Source organism: Neofelis nebulosa, chromosome 5 (genome assembly GCF_028018385.1).
Source record: "Neofelis nebulosa isolate mNeoNeb1 chromosome 5, mNeoNeb1.pri, whole genome shotgun sequence".
NCBI lineage: Eukaryota > Metazoa > Chordata > Mammalia > Carnivora > Felidae > Neofelis > Neofelis nebulosa.
Window position 1 is genome coordinate 147,727,849 of NC_080786.1, and position 20,409 is coordinate 147,748,257.

General features: G+C 50.6%; 1 protein-coding gene across 1 annotated transcript in view; it reads left to right on the forward strand.

Annotated features, from left to right (window-relative positions):
- Window positions 1-6,351: 6,351 nt before the first annotated feature.
- The window catches only part of IFNGR2 (interferon gamma receptor 2), a 28,704-nt gene continuing 14,646 nt past the window's right edge, over window positions 6,352-20,409 (forward strand). The window contains exons 1-2 of the mRNA XM_058732499.1: window positions 6,352-6,618; window positions 14,904-15,036. Of these exons, the coding sequence (XP_058588482.1) occupies window positions 6,528-6,618; window positions 14,904-15,036 (224 nt within the window). The 5' untranslated portion in view covers window positions 6,352-6,527. The remainder of the gene's footprint in view (window positions 6,619-14,903; window positions 15,037-20,409) is intronic.

Here is a 20,409-nt window from a genome sequence, read left to right on the forward strand (position 1 = left end):
TGGTCCGGAAAAGGTATGACGTGGTAGCTTGGCCTGGGCTAAGCAACGTGGCTGTAAGGGAGGCTGGGAATTTGCATTTCCTGGAAGGTTGAGTATTCACAGATATACTGAACATTCCCCAGATATACCAAGGGCATTCAAAAGGTCGAGTCAGAAAACAAGAGAAACGTATGTTGGTTAGGAGGAGGGAGGGATATGGCTTAGGCCAAGGTCTTAATAAATGGTGCCTATTCTTATCAGTGTGAGCACAACTCCCAGTTAACTGCTGGTGCTTGTCGTGACTCATCAGATGCCTCATGTGAGGCCTCCTGGCTGCAGTCAGCTTATTTATGGCAGTCACCTCTTAGTCTGAGCCTGCTGGTGACCTACGCTCATGTCCAACCTGCCAGGTTTTTCCTGGAAGTCTCCAGGACCCCGATGGCAAATTTAAACACAAAAGGTTACTGATACAATCTTAATCCCTCTGGAAAACAGGGAGAGGTTTGAGTTTCTCTAAATTACACAACGGGAGAAGGTCCATTACACAAACCCTGGCCTGGAACCCATGAAGAAATCTCCAACCCACCCCTTCCAGTTCCCACTGGCACCTTCCCAAAGCCCTGGGCCCTAACCCTGGAGTCGTTGGGGCTTTTTCAGGGGACTCACCAGGGTCAGGAATATTAGAGTGTTGGCATGCACCTAAAAAGAGGAGTATCTTCTCTTTTCGAAAAGGTTAAAAGGAGAGGTGCCTGGGTGGCTCAGTCAGTTAAACGTCTGATTCTTAATTTTGGCTCAGGTCATGATCTCACGGTTTCGTGAGTTCCAGACCCACATCGGGCTCTGTGCTGATAGCGTGGATCTTGCTTGGGACCCTTCCTTTCTCTCTGCCCTTCCCTCCACTTGCACTCTCTCTGTCTCTTAAAATAAATAAATTAAAACTTAAAAAGAAAGAAAGAAAGAAAGAAAGAAAGAAAGAAAGAAAGAAAGAAAGAAAGAAAGAAAGAAAGAAAGAAAAGGTTAAAAAGAGCCATAAACAGGCACCCGGGTAGTGCAGTCAGCTGAGTGTGTCTGACTCTTATCTCAGCTCAGATCTTTATCTTGAGATCATGAGTTCAAGCCACAAGTAGGGCTCCATGCTGGGCATGAAGCCTACTTAAAACAAAAAACAAAACAAAACAAAAAAACCCGGGAGGGGCACCTGGGTGGCTCACTTGGTTAAGTATCTGACTCTTGATTTCTCCTCATGTCATGATCTCACAGTTTTGTGAGTTCGAACCCCACTTTGGGCTCTGGGCTGACCGTGCCGAGCCTGCTTGGGATTCTCTCTCTCCCTCCCTCTCTCTGCCCCTCCCCTGCTCCTGTTCTCTCTGTCTCTCTCAAAATAAATAAACTTTAAAAAAATTATTAAAAAAAAAAAAGGAAGTGAAAAATTTCCTCCTCTCTCTGCCTACTCTCTCTTCTCTTGGCCAAATTTCTAGATACTACCCATCCCGTTTTACAGAGGCATGGAATGCATAATGTACTTTGTGACAGTTATTCTTGCAAGGGTCCCTCAGAAAAGGCAGTAAAGGAGAAAAGAGTGTGCATTTTCAGAATGAGGTTTTATGGGGTCCCATGGGAAGGGGGAGCCAGAAATGCAAGTTTGCAGGAAGAGGAAAGGGGACCCCGTGACGGACACAGTGAGAAGATAGGCTCCAGTCACTAGACCCTTGAGGTAAATTTGTCCTTTTACTTCTGTGCCAATCCCTCTGACCTTGCTGTTGGGATTTCTTAGAACAGAGGACTCCTAGTGACAAATCAAGGCCCCATTTAGCCATGCTCAGGGCCTACTCTGTGCTCAGAACTCTTGCTGCTCTGTCTGAATCTATGGGGGGACACTCACCCCCCTGCACGTTGGAGGCAACCATCTCAGCGAAGGTCAAGGCTCACACGAGCTGGTAAGGAACAGAAGAAGGTGGGAGGGAGGGGCAACAAAGCTCTCAGCAAGTGCGAGCTCCAGCAAGAGATCGAGTTTTAGAATTTGGGGTATGGGCGGGGGTGGGGGAAGAGGTGAGAGGCAAAGGAAGGGGGGCTAGTGGCGTCAGATGAGAAGGCGTGTGTGGGGACCCTCAGGAAGTACATCATCAAAGACGCACGGGTGAACGAGCAGGGCCTTGTCGGGCAGGGAGCCGCAGAAAGCATGATCAGGCAGGCAGAGCCAGGCCTGGTGACAGGTGGACTGACATGGCAGGTGAGCAGTTTGGCGTGAGGTGCAAGGGGCTTTGAAGCTAAGCAGGACGGGCCAAGAGCCCTCCCACCACCTGGTGGCTGTGCGACTTGGGGGTATGATCAGTCAGGTTTGGGTCGGAGAAGTAGAAGCACCGTGTGTGTGTGTGTGTGTGTGTGTGTGTGTGTGTTTGGGGGGGGGGGGTGGACCCTGGGCTATTGCCGGAGTCAACTACACAGTCTAGGTGGGACTGGTTTTCCAGTGTCTAGGGCCGGAGGCTGCGGCTCTGAGTGCAAGCGGTCAGGAAGAGAAGGCCAGACGGCACCAAGGACGAGCCGGAAGCTGAGGCTGAGCTGGGACCACCATCAGCCCTCAGTGACACCATCAGTGTCTCTCACCAGCTCCAAGCCTCCAGCATGGATGACAGCACGGGCGTCCTGCTAGAAAAGCTGGCGCCTTTTGTCGGGCAGCTAACACGCGCCCGCGTCTCCCAGGAGATGGGGAGGCTGTAGCAGCTGATCCAGCAGGAGCTGGAAGAGTCTTGGGCTGGGGCCACAGCCATCCAGGATGCCAGCGGAGAAGCCACAATGCTACGAATTGCAACAACGCCTCGCGCCCCGCCCCAGCCTCCTGAGAGTGAAGGAATATGGCTGAAGCTTCCAAATCTTGTACAAAAACATCCTTCTCTTCCCCATGCCAACTGGAAACTATGCAGAAAGGGGAATTCGAGGAAATGCAGTTACACCTTAGCTACACTGACACCATCCAAATCCACCAAGTGGATTTGCCCAAGTAAGGGCGAGTTACTTAATTCCCTGGGCCTCAGTCTCCTCATCTGTGAAATGGCAGTCGTAACCCCCTTAACCGTGAGGACTGAGTGATACAATGCATGGAGAAGCCCCCCGGGGCCATCAACCAGTGTTGGCTCCTTTCTGCCCCCACCCTCAGCTGCCCTCCTGAGGGAGGTGGGGGGAGCACCTCCAGATTATTAGCATTAGGAAAACGCTTCGGGAAGATTAACTGGTTAAGAGGTAGCAAGTTAATGGAAAGGGAAGGAGGAATTTGGGTTTTGTAAGGCTGAAGTTTATATAGTATTATCAATTCTATTATTTGTATTTGCACATTTATATTTATTTGCGTAATGATGTATGTATTAATATATTATTTATATGTCAATCATTATATTAATTGTATATTGTGTATTAAAGCATATACAACTAAGAACATAAAATTAGATACAAAAATATTTACATACACTGAGAAAATAAATCACAAGTTACAGATTTCTTTTTTTTTTAATTTTTTTTAACGTTTATTTATTTTTGAGACAGGGAGAGACAGAGCATGAACTGGGGAGGGTCAGAGAGAGGGAGACACAGAACCTGAAACAGGCTCCAGGCCCTGAGCTGTCAGCACAGAGCCCGATGTGGGGCTTGAACTCACGGACCGCGAGATCATGACCTGAGCCGAAGTCGGCCGCTTAACCGACTGAGCCACCCAGGCGCCCTAGAAATGTTTCTTTTGATAATTTGTTGTTGATATATACCATCAAGACACTTCTCAAAACACACACACAAGCTACAGCCGCCCCAGCACCGCCCTCCTGGAGAAGTACGTTAAAGAAGTCAAAGAGGGAAGAGACAGAGGTCATAACCATTGTGGTTAAAAGCTCTTACTTTGCAGACTTCAGAGGAACATATGACCATGTGAACACAGAGCTGGCAGCCCCTTCCAGGACCGTGGAAGAGAGTTGTGCAAGGGAGGGCTAGGGGTTCAGCTTTTGGTCCTTTCGCAGTAAACACGCCTCCAGAAGGGAGAAGCTGCAGAAAGGAACCCACGTCCCTGTCATGTGCCATGACCGAGGAACTGCATGATGCTGTGGGGGCTATCCATGGAACCGGACAAAGGGCGGTGGATGCTTGGACATCTTCCACAAGAAATGCCAACAGGATTGGCTTCACGTTCTCTTAGGTGGAAAATCTCTGTGGAAGTCAGAGTCATCCAGCAATGACCTCAAAAGTAAAAGTTTTCCAGCCAGGAGGAACAAGAAACGGGAAATGCCACCCGCTGAGAACTGGCCTTTGCAAGACATCTGCTTGGCAGTTACTTGCGTTGGGGATATTGTGTGCTTAAGGTGTCAGCAGAGTGGACCGCTACGCAGCAAACTGGGCATGCTCCTTTTAGTACTGTCAAGGACTTCTGGAAGGAAAAATGTAAACCCTCTAAGTTTTAGCAGGGAAGAGCTTTGGAGGGAGATTCTCCAGCTGGGAAGAAACAAGTATTCTCTTGCAGGGAGTGGGGGGGGGGGGGAGGGCTTACCATCCTCCCCCCACCTCCCCCACCCCCAAAGACCATTGTCACTGCCTCTGAAAACATCTACATCCAAGTAGATCACAAGCGCTCCCTGGCCTGGGCTGAGACAGGTGCACATTTGTCCCTTCCTTTAATATGATTTTTTTTTCTTGATTATAAAAGTAAAATATGCCCTTGCAGGGGGGCATAAAAAAAGAAAACTTATTATTATAAACTTATTATTATATTCTTATTATTATAAGAAAACTTATTATTATAAAAAAAGAAAACTATTACCATTCGTAATCCTGCTACCTACGATATGTTAGTATTTTGGCATATTTCCTCCAATCATTTTTTTTTAAGTTTATTTATTTTGAGAGAGAGAGCATGCATGCACATGCAAGCAAGCAGAGGAAGGGGGGGAGAGAGAGAGAGAGAGAGAGAGAGAGAGAGAGAGAGAGAGAGAGAGAGAGAGAGAGACCCAAGCAGACTCCTCGCTGTGGCAGAGAGAGCCGGACTCGGGGATTGATCTAGGGAACCATGAGATCGTGACCTGAGTCCAAATCAAGAGTTGGAGTCTGTTAACAGACTGAGCCACCCAGGCCCCCTCCAATCATTTCAACACATCCCCTGGACAGGGATTCTGATTTACACACTGCTTTTTTTCAGTTCACATATAAACATGTCTCTGTGTCTTGAGAAACTCACTCAAAGCATCATTCAGATAACTGCTAGATATTTTCTGACATATTTTCACAACAGTGACCAATTTCAAGAGTTCTACAAAAAAGGAAATAAAAATGCAACAAGTCGAGGGCTCCCTGCTTGCTCAGTCAGTGGAGCCTGTGACCCTTAATCTCGGGGGTAAATGCTAGCCCCGCGTTGGGTGCAGAGATTACTTAAAAAAAATTTTTTTTCTTAAAGTAAATAAAATAAACTGTAGGAAGTCCCGAAGTAAAGCCCTATGTTGCCGAATACTATGCGGCCAAGGAGCCCAGCAGACTCCTAACTGGGCCTTGGTGACGCTGTTCTTTAATTCTTGATGTCCCCCACTCATTTTCTTCGCCCCTTTCCTTCCATGCTCAGCTGGGTTTAAAGCCCATCGTGGGAGAACCAAGATGACCCAGATCCTTCCAGCTGGCAGAACCGGAGGGCGGCTCAGGCTGGGACAGTAGGCCTCCCCACCTGCCCCGCCGCACCCCACTGCGCTCCCTCAGCTCGAGAAGTTACTTCCTCATACACTCGGCAGCCCAGACCGGGGCCTAAACCGACGCACCATCCTGAAATGTGGGACGTTTCTCGCTTTCCCTCCGCCTTGCTCTGTGCCCACTGTTCCCCTGAACCCCACACTTTTCCTTCACCCAGGCCGTTTCCAGCCACCACAGCCTTAAGCCGGTTTTCAAATAAGGATTGAAAACTTAGTGTGTACTTTAGAGGCTCAGAAGGCAGAATTTAAACTGAAGGGGGGAATCGCGCGCCCCCACGCAGGTGGGAGCGGCAGGAGAAGAGAGAATGGGGGCGGGGGTGGGGGGGCGGGAGGGAGGGGTGGCGGTGGGGGCGGCGTGCATGGGTGGGGGGGCGGGGAGGGGGGAGGCGAGGCTCAGCACGCGGCCCACCCCGGGGCCTTGGGGTTCGGAGGTCTCCCCAGAGGGGTCGCAAGCGCCGGAAGGTGGGCGACCGGCGGGGGCTCGGGGTCCCAGCAGCGCGCGGGAACGTCGCGGCCACCGCGCGGGTGGGGGGGGGGGGGTGCTGTGGGGCAGGGAGGGGCGCGGGGAAAGTCCCGCGGCCGGCGGGGCTGGGCGGGGCGCGGGCGCCGGGAGGGGCCGGCCTGGGCGGCGGCGGCCGAGCGGGGCTGTCCTGCTGCCGGGGACGCGCCGCCGCCGCCGCCGCCGCCGCCGCCGCCGCCGCTCGGGAAGGGGCGGGCCCCGCGCGCCCTGCGGTCGCCATGGCCGGCCGGGCGGCGACGTGAGCGGCTCGGCGGACCCCGCGCCGGGGCCGAGCCGCCCCCAGAGCCGCCGCCGAGCCTGCGGCGCGAGAGCCCCGGGCCATGCGGCCGCCGCCGCTCCTGCCGCCGCTGTCGCTGCTGTCGCTGCTGCTGCTGCTGCTCGGCGGCCGCGGCGCCGCGGCGCCCCCCGCAGGTAAGCCGGGCCCGGCGGGACCCCCGAGGCCGGACGGAGGCGTCGTCGCGGGCGGGTGGCAATCGGAGCGCTGCCGCGAGTGGGCGGGTTCCGCGAGGAGCCCAGGGTGGGTGGGGGCCCGCGGGGGTGCCCCCGATCGGGGGAGTTCTCGGGGCAGCGCGGGTTGGGTGGGCGTCCGCGGGGTGCCCGGAGCGGGTGAGCGATCCACGGGGAGCCCTGACGGGTTGGGGGTACGCGGGGAGCCCGCAGTGGACCGGCGGTTGCGCGAAGCCCCGACGCGGGTGTGGGGAGGGCGGCGGGGAATTCCGGGCAGTCCCTCCCGGCGTCCTGGCCCCGGGTCATCCCTTCCGGGCAGGAGACACCCCGCTCCTGCGGGAAACTGGATGCCCTGCCGCTCCTCTTCCCCCGCCTCCGCTCCGCGGCCCCGTGCAACCCGGTGCAGCCGGCGTCTCCGAATTTCTCAGCGCGAACAAAGGACAACGGAATCCAGGGCTTGGGACAGGGCTGCGTCTGCCGGCCCCACAGAGCCTTCACCCTGGCCTTGGCCGGCGTGCCCTCCCCAGGGGCCCGAGTTAGAAGCGGGGCCCAGGCAGGCCTTCCTTCCTTGCAGCTGCGTGCGGCGGCGGCCGGCCCCAGGCCGGGACCTCCGTGTTGGAGATGTGACTCAGTCTTACCGTGGCTGGGGTGTGTTTTGACTGTGGGTGTGAGATCCAGATGGTCATTGCCCCAGGGTCGGATAGATGGGGGAGCGGCACTCAGGGCAGGACCCAGAAATGGCCGGACCCCCAGTTGTGTTGGCGGCAGGGAGTCCACGGAACCAGATTTTTAATCCCAGCTCAGCTCCCATCCAGATAGCCCCGTTCCTGGGCCAACCTCCTTCCTACCTCTGACACTAAGTGATCATACTTATGAGCCAAATATAAATGCTAAAAGACAAGAAGACCTCGGGGAGGAAGAAGTAAGCAGGAGATTTATTCTGTGTGGATGTGTTATGTGTTTGTGTTTCGCTGGGTTCTTTCCCAGGGAGAGACTATCATGGGCTGGGGCTCTAGAATTTAGAAATGTCCTCCCTTGTGAAGCTCGGGGTGTGGGTTCAGGTTGTTGCTGTTGTTTTCTGCCAGCATCACTTAGGCCCTGAAATTCCAGAACTCCTTGATGAGAGAAGCCTCCCACAGGAGGGGGTGAGCTCTGGCTACAAGGCCCTTTTCCTGTGAGAGTCAGACAGATGGGTTTGAATCCTGACTCCGCCCCTCCTCAGCTTCAAGTGTTGAGCAATCTGTGTGCAGCTCTCCCTGGGCTTCCTTCAGACAGGACATGGGCTTTGGCAAAATGTTGGTAATTGCCTGAGCTGGGTAATGGGCAAGCGGTAGCCGCGGTTACTTAATACCGGTGCCACAGCTCAGGAGTGGTGGTCGGTGTGGCATTTGTGACTTGTCTGCCACGAGTCCAGGGGTGGAGGGGTGGAGAGAAGTACATAGGAACTTTGCAGTTGGATGTTGCCCCGACGCCTGAGGCCATGCCCATCTTTCTAGTAATGATCTCTCGTTGTATTCTACCAGAGTTTGGGTCCGTGGGATGCATCAGAAAAACTTCATCGTAGATCCTTTGAAAAATGGTGCCGTGTAATACTAATCTGTTCTGTGACTACCTGAAAGGTTTTCATAGCAAACTATGAAAAAACTAGGATAGTTTTAGAGAAACTCTGTGTTAGTCAAAGCACAAAGTGACACTGTTAACAGTGGTTATACAGTAAATGGGTAATAGAAACATTTCCATACTTTTCCATAATTCACAAGTGTCTTTCAGTAATCATGGAATTGTTTTTATGGTCAGAGAAAAAAAAATATATGAAGGTATTGGAAACAAATTTTTTATTTTTTTTTTTTTAACGTTTATTCATTTTTGAGAGACAGAGCATGAGCGGGGAAGAGAGAGGGAGACACAGAATCTGAAGCAGGCTCCAGGCTCCGAGCCGTCAGCACAGAGCCTGACGCGGGGCTCGAACTCACGAGCTGTGAGATCATGACCTGAGCCGAAGTCGGACGCTCAACCGACTGAGCCACCCAGGCGCCCCAGGAAACAAATTTTTTAAAAGGGGAAGACTTATATATATATCTATCTCTTAGAGTTGTTATAAAGATAACATGTGAAATATTGGACCTGACCTACATTGTAGTGTAAGGGAAGGAAAATTTTTCCTTTCTTGCCTTCTGGGTTTTTCAACTGGTCTAATAATTAAGTTGACATGAGACACAGTAGCAGGGGAAAAACAGATTTAATTTGTACCTACAGGAGCTTATAAAAATACGAGACTCAAAGAAGTGACCAAAGCAGGCAGCTTTCATACCTCTTAGCTAGGGAAACAATTATTTGTGGAGATTTGACAAAACGAGGGGGTTTGAACTGGGGGTAATAAATTAACAAAGTTAACAAAGTTCATTTATACAGCCTTCTCAGCCTGGAATTCCCAGCAATAAAGATGCCCTTCCCTCCTGGTATGGGAAGATAGGAAGGATACGGGAGAGATTTATTTCTTGCTTGTAAGGGAATAAAAGAAAGTCAGAATGTCCTAAAATTACACCAACTGTTTCTTACGTGACTTTAATTCAAAATGATCAACATGCCAAAGTGACAAGTCTGGGGGTGGCGTCTTTTGTTCCCCTCAGTAGTAATGCATTAAGTGGTGGCCCTTTGCTTTAGATAAAAAATTAGTCGAGTGCACCAAAGTGCCGTAAGTCAACTGACTACCTAGTAATTTACCTAAATGTTGAGGAGTTGAGGCTTCTCTTTGTATTGTACCCGCTGCTTAGTTTTCCAGTAGATTGGAAATGGATTGGCGCCACAGAATTTCATTGCCACGATTTGCTGATTTGACCAAAGCTTCTAATGCCCTTAGAGACCGCCGAGAAAGACCGTAAACGCCCAACAACATGAAAAGCATTGCAAATGAACGTCATTGAGTAACTCCTGTCTGCTTATAGTCTCAGCAGTTGAAAGTAAGTAGCTGGCAGGTTTTGAGGCAAACTATAAACGAATAGTAGTAGTCGCCATGTATTGGGCCAGTCTTCTAGGTCAGACAGGTTGTAAGTGATTTACGTACATTATCTGACTTTATTGTCTCCGCCATTCTTTTCAAGAAGGTAATAGCCCCATTTACTCTCAGGGAAACAAAACCATCCTTTATAGGAAGAGACAGATGGCTGGGTAAATTAGCTGATGTCCGGTATTGACTAACAAGAGCGACTTCTCAGTTATGGCTGAGGATTCAGGGAATTTTTTTTTTAATGTTGATTCATTAATTTTGAGAGATAGAAAGCGTGAGTGGAGAATTCAGGGAGTTTTTAAAAAATGTTTATCTATTGATTTTGAGAGAGAGAGAGAGAGTATGAGTGGGCGAGGGGCAGAGAGAGAGAGAGAGAGAGAGAGAGAGAGAGAGAGACTCCCAAGCAGGCTCCGTGCTGTCAGCACAGAGCCCGAGGTGGGGCTCCATCCGTCGAACCTTGAGATCATGACCTGAGCCGAAATCAGGAGTCAGATGCTCACCCGACTGAGCCACCCAGGTGCCCCAGGGAATGTTTGTTTGACTTCTTCTCCCCTGCAAGGTGTTAGAGGTAGGATCATTGATGTTCGTCATAATGCCGCATCCGTGGAGAGAGATCCTGAAGGGTCTTTGGTTGTCAAGATTGAATGATTAATTTTAATGTTAATTAGAGTTTATTTTATTATCTGTGTGTGATGTGTGTTGATCAAACTATACTTTTGAGACCAGGAGCGCCTATTCTTCAACATGTATAAAGCCTCCTGGGTGAATCTAGCTAGGGTGGACCAGAGGTGGTGGGTGGGGGCAGGAAGGTGGCATAGGAGGAGGCCATGGTCATGAGGCACAGAGGACACACTTCCCACAGGTGACACCTGCGTTATCTCTTCTTACCACTAGTCGTTTATGAGCGGTTGCCCCAGAGACCACGGAGAGAAAAGGTAGAGTGGGGAGCACTGTACCCCCTACTATTACTGTGAGCTTTTATCTCGTAGGAGCTGGGCTGTCATTAAAGCCCTGATGTCCACCTGCAGTGACTGAATTAGTTCCTATCGTTGTCACAAATCACCACCAACGCAGTGCCTTAAAACAACACCAGGGTGTTATCTGGAGGTCAGATGCAGGTTCTGACTGGGCTAAAATCAAGGTGTCAGCAGGGGTGCGTTCCTTTCTGGAGGTTCTGGGGGAAGAATCACTTCCTTGCCCTCTCCAGCTTCTAGAGAAACACCGTTGTGGTCCACCCGGATCTCTCAGGAGAATCTCCCTATTTGAGGGTCTTTTGTTTAGGGACCTGAATTCCACCTGTAGCCCCAGTTCCCCTTTGCCACGTAACCTCATATATTCACAGGACACAGACATCTTTGGGGGCCGCTGTTCTGCCTCCATCAGGCTCAGACCATTGGATATGGTGCTCAGCCCGGGGCCTGAATCAGTCACGTCTTACAAATTATATACTTAGGGTCTCCTTTGCCTTTCACTTGTGGTCTTGCATTTGCCCCTCGCTACGAGTCTGGGAGAGACAGCACCGTCTCGCTCGTCACGAGGAAACCGAGGCTCAGGTGGGGCCTTGGCAGGATCTGTGGCTGTGGGTGATAGGATCAGAATTCCAGCCCGAGCCCTTTGTCCATAAATTCTGTTCTCTTCCCACTGAGCCTTCACCGACACCCTGGACAGCAGGTGCGATGACCCTAAATACACTGACCCTTTGAAGCCAAGCAGATAAGTCATGGCTCAGAGTGGGCCACCCACTCCCGGCCACAGCAGAGACCACAGAAAAGGGAAGACCGAGCATAAGGTGAGGAAGGAAAAAGGGAACCGAAGTTTTGCATGGTGGTCGAGTGGATGCAATGCTGAGGACGAGACACGGGTTATGTTGTCTCTGAAGGAGAGCACGCTGCTGGGCTGTAGGCTACTCAAGCCCCATGTCCTGAGTGCCTGCTCTTCCAGGAGGTGGGGATAAAACAGTCCCCAAGTCCGACAACACCCAGCCTTCCTGGAGCTCCCCCCTCTCGCACCTTGGGGAGGCTGTCGATCAACTGCTGACAGTGAGGAGAGGCAGGGACCACGAGGCGCTCACTCCGTCCTCAGCCCTGTAAAACTAACCCGTTCGTTCCTCGTAACAACGCTGTGAAGTCTGTACTGTACCCATTTAACGGATGAGACAGCTGAGGCACAAAGTGGCTAAACAACTACAGGAGTGTGTGGCTTTGAACTCGGGCTCCTCAGTGCCTGGTGGAAACAAAGGACCCAGGTGGAATCCCCTGTCTCACCACATTCAGAGCCCCATGGGGACAGGTCAGGCAGGGGCAGGGAATCCCATGCCCTGGGCATTTTGTCCAGGAAACCACTCTACCGAGACCTGAAGGGAGTGGGGGAGAGAGCCGTGGCATGCTGGGAAAGAAAGCCCCAGAGAAGGAGTGGCGAGGGCAGGCCCCGTGTTTCCCAGGAACAGGGAGGGCCCCATGTGGCCTGTGAGACAGGGGTGAGGCCGTTCAAGGGCAGGCCCTCTGAGAGGTTGCAGAGGGCAGTGTTACGAGGCAGCTGTTAATGCGTGGGCAGTCTGATGTACTTCCTTGTGACATCCTCAGTTCTAAGATTTGTTTTCTTCTCTGAATGTGGTGAGACAGGGGATTCCAAGAAGCCCAAATGTAAGAGCAAACCTGCGGGTCCTCTCCCCCACCGTGGTAAAATGAAAATCAAAGAAAGTCGAAGGCTCGTCTAGAGCCTCCACGACTAAGGGGAAGCCTCTTTCCTGGCCCAGCCCTCAGTTAGGGTGGAAACTTCCTCCTTGCTGTGCTTCCCGGTGCCTCCTTTCTTAGCGGAACGTCTGGATTGTGGGGATGGTGGGGGAGGGTGCCCGGAGATGGCTCTTCCCTGGAGATGGGGGGAAGGTGACGAGCACCGTGGCGGGTGGAATAACGTTCCCCCGAGATGTCCACATCCTCAGCCCCAGATCCTGCGGCTGTGTTACCGTATGTGGCGAAAGGGACTTTGCACCTGTGACGAGGGGTCCTGAGGTCACGAGATGACCCCGGATTGAAGGGCTTCGTGGGCCCGGTGTGATCACAAGGGTCCCTGAAAGGTGGAAGAAGGAAGCAGAAGAGTGAGACCGCAGAGATGGCAGCAAGAGAAGGAATCGGCCCAGTGTTGCTGGGGGAAGGAGTCAGAGCCAAAGAATGTGGGCTGCTTCTAGAAGCTGGAGGAAGCAAGGAGCCATTTCTCCCCCCAAGAGCTTCCAGAAGGAACACGGAACACCCTGACTTTCACCCACCAGTTTCAAACTTCTGACCTCCAGAACTGTTTAAGAGAGACACCTGGGGGGCGCCTGGGTGGCTCAGTCGGTTAAGCGGCCGACTTCGGCTCAGGTCATGATCTCGCGGTCAGTGAGTTCAAGCCCCGCGTCGGGCTCTGTGCTGACAGCTCAGAGCCTGGAGCCCGTTTCAGATTCTGTGTCTCCCTCTCTCTGACCCTCCCCCGTTCATGCTCTGTCTGTCTCTCTCTCAAAAATGAATAAACGTTAAAAAAAAAAAAAAAATTAAAAAAAAAAAAAAGAGAGACACCTGGGTTGTTTTAAGACACCAAATTTGAGGGATGCCTAGGTGTCTCAGTCAGCACAGAGCCCGCTTCGGATCCTGTCTCCCTCTCTCTCTCTGCCCCTCCCCCACATGCCCTCTCTTTCCCCAAAATAAATACACATTAAAAAAAAAAAAAAGAAAAGACACTAGGGGCACCTGGGTGGCTCAGAGGGTTAAGCATCCGGCTTCAGCTGAGGTCATGATCTCACAGTTCATGAGTTCAAGCCCGGAGTTGGGCCTGAGCTCATCGCTGTGGAGACAACGAACATCCTGGAAGTAAACAAAAACAGCCACAGACTCTTGGTATCGCATCTTTCAGAAGAAGAGCCGGCAGACGCGAGCTGGGCGCTGTTCGTCAAGATTGGATGCATTTACTGAAAGCATGTGGTTTGAATTTCCTGCTCTGAATTCTGGAACAGCATGTTTTTCACACTTTGCTTTCCACGTTCTGGGCGTTTCTCATTAATCTTTCCATCTCAGAGATGGTCTCGTCATGATCGCGTGTACTTGCAAGAGAAAAGGCTCCCCGCACTTGTGGTCCCCAGCCCCGTCCTGCGGAAGTATCTGCCTGGGGGGGTGGGTTGCTGAGGTTGTGCCTTCCAGGTCACCCCCGGGAGGGGGACCCTGGCATTGGTGGTCGTTCCCTGGGGTGGGTGTTATTATCCTGTTTGGAGTCCTTAGACTTCATTGTGCATAAGAATAGGCTGGGAAGCGTGTTGAGAATGTGGATCCCCTGGTCTGGGGAGTGGACTGGGGATCTGCATTTGAAGCGATACCTCGGTGATCGTGATACTGGGGGTCCTTGAAAAACACCCCCAAAAAGACATGTCTCCCCCTCCGTGTGCCTTCGGGCTTCGCACGCCTGTTTTGGGGTGTGTGCGTGTGGATGTGTGTGAGTGTGTGCATGTGTTTGTGGAGGTTTACCAAACGCACCCTTGGTCCTGATGCACGTCTTCTGCTAATGCAAGTCTGGGGCTAATGCATGTCACGTGGCCCCCAATTCAGCCTTCACTTCTGGACTACACTGTTATTTATCCCTTATTCCCGAAAAAAGAAAGTGGGGCCCAGACTGTCAAGTTAACCTGCCCAGTCACACATACGTATTAAAGATACAGTAAGCATTCTAGTTGAGCCAGACCCCAGCACCCAGGACCTGTTCGAGAGAACCGGAATCTGCCGGGGGGAGGCCTGGGTGGCTCAGTCGGTTGAGCATCTGACTTTAGCTCAGGTCATGATCTCACGGTTCGTGAGTTCGAGCCCCGTGTCAGGCTCTTGGCTGTCAGCACAGAGCCTGCTCTGGATCCACTGTCCCCACTCCTTCTGTCCCTCCCCAGCTCACACATGCACGCAGTCTGTCTCTCTCTCTCTCTCTCTCTCAAAAATAAATTGGAGAAAAGAAAAACATTTAAAAAAAAAACCGGAGTCTGCAGGCAGAAAGGCAGCCCCAACCCCCTCTTTTTTTCCACAGACTGTGTTGATGATGCCAAATTTAGTCAAAGGTGGGGGTGAGGGGACATGCCTAGAGAGACACGTAATGCCATTTCTGCACTTGGACAGAAACGGAGTTGCAGACGAATGGTTTGATGACGTGCACTTGAATGTTTTTGTAATCCATCTTTCTCCCTTTCTCTCTCCCCCGCTTCCCCCTTCTCTTGTTCTCTGCCCCTTTCAAGACTCTCTTTCCCAGCTGCCTGCTCCCCGAAACCCGAAGGTTCGCCTGCACAATGCCGAGCAGGTTCTGAGCTGGGAGCCGGTGTCCCTGAGCAATGACACGAGGCCGGTGGTCTACCAGGTGCAGCATAAATAGTAAGCCGGATCTTTCTGCGGGTGTCCTTCCTGGGAGTTGTGGGGGGAGCCGTTACAGAACCCTTGTCCCTGCCTCGTGGCAACACTGCGAGCAAATCCGCTGGAAACAGATACTTCTCCTGTGCTTTTAAAGTCTCCAAGGACAGAGCTTGCACAACAACCCCCCCAGCCCCAATCCACGGGCTTAGACAACGCCAAGTGTCAGAGACGGTGCTGTCTGCCCACGTGGCTTCTTAGTTGGCTGGGACTCTGTTCTCTCATTGGTCTCAGGGAGGGCTTCCCGTCTTAAAAGGGCAGGAGGCGGCTTTTAGCCTTCCTCTTCTTCAAGTTTGAGAATCTGGCTTATTGAACTTTATGGGCCAAATGTGGCCTACTAAGGAATGTATTCGCTTAGTTACTACTAATTCTCCATTTCTTTTTTTTTAACGCTTGTTTATTTGCGGGGGGCGGGGGGGGAGCATGCATATGCTGGGGAGGGGCAGAGAGGGAGACACAGAATCCGAAGCAGGTTCCAGGCTCTGAGCTGTCAGCACAGAGCCCGATACTGGACTCGAACTCACTAACTGTGAGATCATGACCTGAGCCAGTCACTTAGCTGACTGGGCCACCCAGGTGGCCCTAACTCTCCATTTCTAAATGGATTTTTCCATTTTGCACAGTATTCTGGCCCCTTGTTCCCTCTCTCACCCGTCTTGCAAGCCTTTTCAGTTTGCCATCACTTGATGTGCGATATAAACACACATGGGAAGAAAAAGGCAGAAACTAGATCCTCGATTGTTATGTGTTTATCTTGTTACATAGGTTAAGTGAAGACTTAAAATTGTTGGCAAAGTCATTTTATATTACCAGTGAAACCCAATTTAAAGATGTGGTAATGCTCGGTGCTTGTGAGAGTGTGGTTTGTGGATACAGCACTGGATGAGGATCAGTTAACACAGCCCCTTACAGCAAAGTAGAGCCACAGAAACGCCCTCATTACTTTCCCCTGCACAGGTGATACAAGCCTCCATCAGAAAAAGAAATAAAAAACACTTGTATTCATGAAGATATACATTAAGGCGTATATTCGTGTCCATCAGCAGAAAAATGTCGAATTGTGTCCTGCTAACTTGAAGTCAAACATGAGGCAACTATTAAAAAGGATCATTGGAGGTGCCTGGGTGGCTCAGTTGGTTTAGCGTCCAATTTTGGCTCAGGTCATGATCTCACGGCTCGTGAGTTCGAGCCCTGCATCGGGCTCTGTGCTGATGGCTCAGAGCCTGGAGCCTGCTTTAGATTCTGTGTCTTCCTCTCTCTCTGTCCCTCCCCTGCTCATGCTCCGTCTCTCTCTTTCAAAAATAAATCAACATTAAAAAAAAAAAAAAGGATAAGTGTGTGTCATCTGGTAACAGTTGCAACTGTGTAAAATTTGGAATATTTCTGTGGTCAAGAACAAGTGAAGAACTGGGAAAAATTACTGGCAGTTAATTTGTCAGAGGAGTGGTTTTCCAGATGACTTCTTTTTTACCTTTGAATGTCCATTGTGACAATATTTGCTTCATAAAAATAGATTCTAAGCCAGGGTTTAGGGGTTATCTCTGAATTACATTTATCTATTCCTCAAGTAAGTGCCAATCATCTATGGTAAGTGGACCGGTCCATGAGGACCAGCTACACAATTGGTGGGGCCCCGTGCAAAATGAAAATGATGCGGGCCCTTGTTCAAAATTATTGAGGATTTCAAGATGGCAACAGGAAAGCATCAAACTGGGCGCCTCTTAAGAGTGGGGCTGTGTGCCACCACACGGGTCTTGTGCCCGTGAGGCCCGCCCTACTCAGCATTAAGCCAGGTCATGATACTGTGGTTTGTGAGTTCGAGCCCCGTGTCGGGCACTGTGCTGACAGCTCAGAGCCTGGAGCCTGCTTCGGATTCTGCGTCTCCCTCTCTCTCTGCCCCTCCCCTGCTCGTGCTCCGTCTCTCCCTCTCAAAAAGGAAGACATTAAAAATTTAAAAATAACAGTAAGCAAGGTTTCAGTAACAGGAAGGCACAGCTGATTTATTAACTAGCACTCCTTAGCCTTGAATGGGGAGGTACATCTGTGGGTTGACAGAGTGCCAGGAAGTATTAGAAATATTTGTTAAAGGCTTTGACAGTTTCCTATCCCAGGCTAACTTGCTTACTTTCTTTTCTTTTTGGAAAGCATTTGGGAGAGATTTTTTTCAGGATAGAGGTTGCTTTGGGTAAAAGAAACAAAGGATGGGGTGAATGTAAGGGCCCTTGTTTGGAAAAGTTGAAAGATAACAAAAAACTAAAACCAAAGCTGATCTTGTTTTCTTTTCCAGTTGCAGATTTGGTGATGGAGGAGGGCCTTCGCTCTTGTTTTGTTTTTAGAGACTTTTACATGCATGCTTGGGGCATTTAAGTGACATGAAATATTTCATTTTGAAGCTTGTGGGATTTAAATCTTTTCCGTGCTGTTTCTCTATAGTAAAGCATTACTCTAGTTATAAACGAAGGTGCCTCTATTTTCTTTCTGTCTTTCTTTCTTTCTTTCTTTCTTTTTTTAGAGGGAATGAGAGAGCAGGGGAGAGGGGCAGAGAGAGAGAGAGAGAGAGGGAATGAGAGAATCCCAAGCAGGCCTCACACTCAGCACAGAGCCTGACACGGGGCTCCATTCCATGACCCTGGGATCATGACCTGAGCTGAAATCAAGAGTCAGACGCTCAACTAACTGACTGAGCCACCCAGGTGCCCCAGTGCCTCCGTTTTCTGACAGTCACAGTAGGAAAGTGAAAATTACACTGAGCACTATGGAAAAATTTAAAGTTTAAACCACGGGTTGCAGACAGTGTGGACTACAGGCTGTGTTTGACCTGCAATATTTAATTTTTGTTTTTTCCATCAGTGCCAACATTTAAAAATTGGGAGATTTACTTAAGCATACCTAACCTGACCAGCCCAGTCTTCTGAAAGCATTTCTTTATTTCATTTTTTTTTTCTGATTTTAATAGTAATACACGTTCTCTACAGAAAGGCTGGAACACTCGGAAAAGTAGAAAGAATAAAATTAAAACATCCAATGCTTTACAGCCCAAGAATAATCGCTGTTCTCATTTTAGCGTGTTTCTCTCCAGACTTTTTTCTAAATGCATGCACTTGGTTTGAAAATGTGCTGGTGTATATGTAAAAATGAAACAAAACTGGGGTTGTGCTTTTGGGTCCTGCTTCCTTTTTTCTTTTTTTTTTTTTCAACTGAACGTACTTAAATGTCTGAGCACTTCTTCTCATGTAATTATCTCTGTGTAAACATTTTTACTGCTCGTTTTATTATATGATGTATCACACATGATGTATTTCACTCTTCCCCACTCTCGAGTGTAGACAGTCGAGAGTTGGAGGCTGCTGGAGGCAGTGCCCTCGTACATAAATCATCTGATTGTTTTCTTACATTTGTAGCAGAGGAGCTGCAAGGTCAAAGGGGACACTTACCATTTTTGGAAGTGATCTAACAGCGGCTGTAACAGTAGAGCATGTAGCTGCCCAACTGTTTAACAAATAATTTACGTGGTGTTTCCTGTGCACCAGGTCCCGGCACAGACACTTTACCGATGCCTGCTGGTTCAACAGATGCTGGCACAGACACTTTACCGATGTCCGCTGGTTCCATAGGTGCCAGCACAGACACGTTACTGATGCCCACTGGCTCAACAGGTCCCGGCACAGACACTTTACTGATGCCCGCTGGTTCCACAGGTCCCAGCACAGACACTTTACTGATGCCCGCTGGTTCAACCTTCATGACAGCTCGGGGAGACAGACACCGTAATTTATCCCCATTTTATAGATGAGGGGACCAAGAGAAGCACAATGACTAGGATTTCAACCCAGGTAACCTGGCTCCAGAGTCCAAGTATTTAACCACTATGCTGTGTCCCCGCTTGTGGTGAGGGCTGCTTTCAAAAGGAGCTAAATTCAGGGACAGAGGCAGTCCATAATGGATGCATGGTGAGGGGGAGCCAGCGTGACTTTCTGGGCGAGGCTCAGACGGCTGGTTGAGCGTTAAGAGCCCAGGACCAGAGGCCAGAGGCTGGCTCCCACGGGGCCATGCTCTCGAGGCTGTGTTCATCTAAGCGCCCTTTGTTTTCACCCTTTATGAAGACAGCATGCAGAACGCAGCTTCCTTTTCCACTCTTCCTTCCCCCCGAAAGCTGCTGGTCTTCCTGCGTCAGCTGCTGTTTCAATTTGGATGGTTTCTTCCCCTTAAAGCCCCTTGGTGGAGAGACATTTTTCAAAAGCAGTTCTGAGAAAGGGCCAGCTTTGGAGGAGAGGCAAGGATGGGGAACATGGGTGGGCCGTTCCCCAGTAAATCGGGAAATGAGCCTTTGAAATGTGGGGTGCCTTTTGCCCAAGTTCAGCAGCTGGGCTCTGCCGGGAGAAGATTACAGCAGCTAGAAGTATCTGCACAACTTACCCGTTCTGAGATCACTTACCCCTTGGGAAGCTCACTCCCAATCGAAGAGGGGGCAGGTAGCCTGTGCTTTGGGATCTCCCTCCCCACCAGGGTCTGGGGGTCCAGGGCTCGGTGGTCATGTGAGTAGGGCAGGCATCTTACGTGGAAACCCTGGCATGCACCTTGAAGCGGCCTTCATCTTGCCACTTGCCACTTTGACAGAAGAGCCTCCAGTCAGGATTAGAGGAAAACTTAGAAGCACGTGTGGTGTGTGAAAGCCGTCGACAGCAATCCCCGGCCTCATCTCTTCTGTCCCCACCGGCCTTGCTTTCAGGCCGGAGTTGTTGCGTGAGGTGGGGGTATAGCCTGTCTTTACAGGGGACACTGGCTGCTCCCCGCATTGAGGCTTCTAGCAGCCACCTACCTGGTTTTTCACAAGTCTGTCTCCTGAGGTCAGAGGTCAGAGCTGGAGAGTAGAGTCCCATGTGGGGGTGTGGCACTGGGGCTCTGGGGAATGCATTGTCATTTACAAGAATATATGGCCTTGTATTTGGCAGGGTTTTCCTTTTTATTTTTTTTTTTAAGTTTATTTATTTATTTTGAGAGAGAGACAGAGCGAGCGGGGGAAAGGCAGAGTGAGAGGGGGAGAGAGAGTTCCAAGCAGGCTCTCCAGTGTCAGTGTAGAGCCCGATGTGGGGCTCGAATTCACAAACTGTGAGACCTTGACCTGAGCTGAAATCAAGAGTTGGATGCTGAACCGACTGAGCCACCCAGATGCCCCAAGAATATATGGCCTTATGGGGCACCTGGATGGCTCAGTGAGTTAAACGTATGACTTCAACTCAGGTCATGACCTCGTGGTTCATGAATTCGAGCCCCACATTGGGATCTGTGCTGACAGCTCAGAGCCTGGAGCCTCCTTCGGATTCTGTGTCTCCCTCT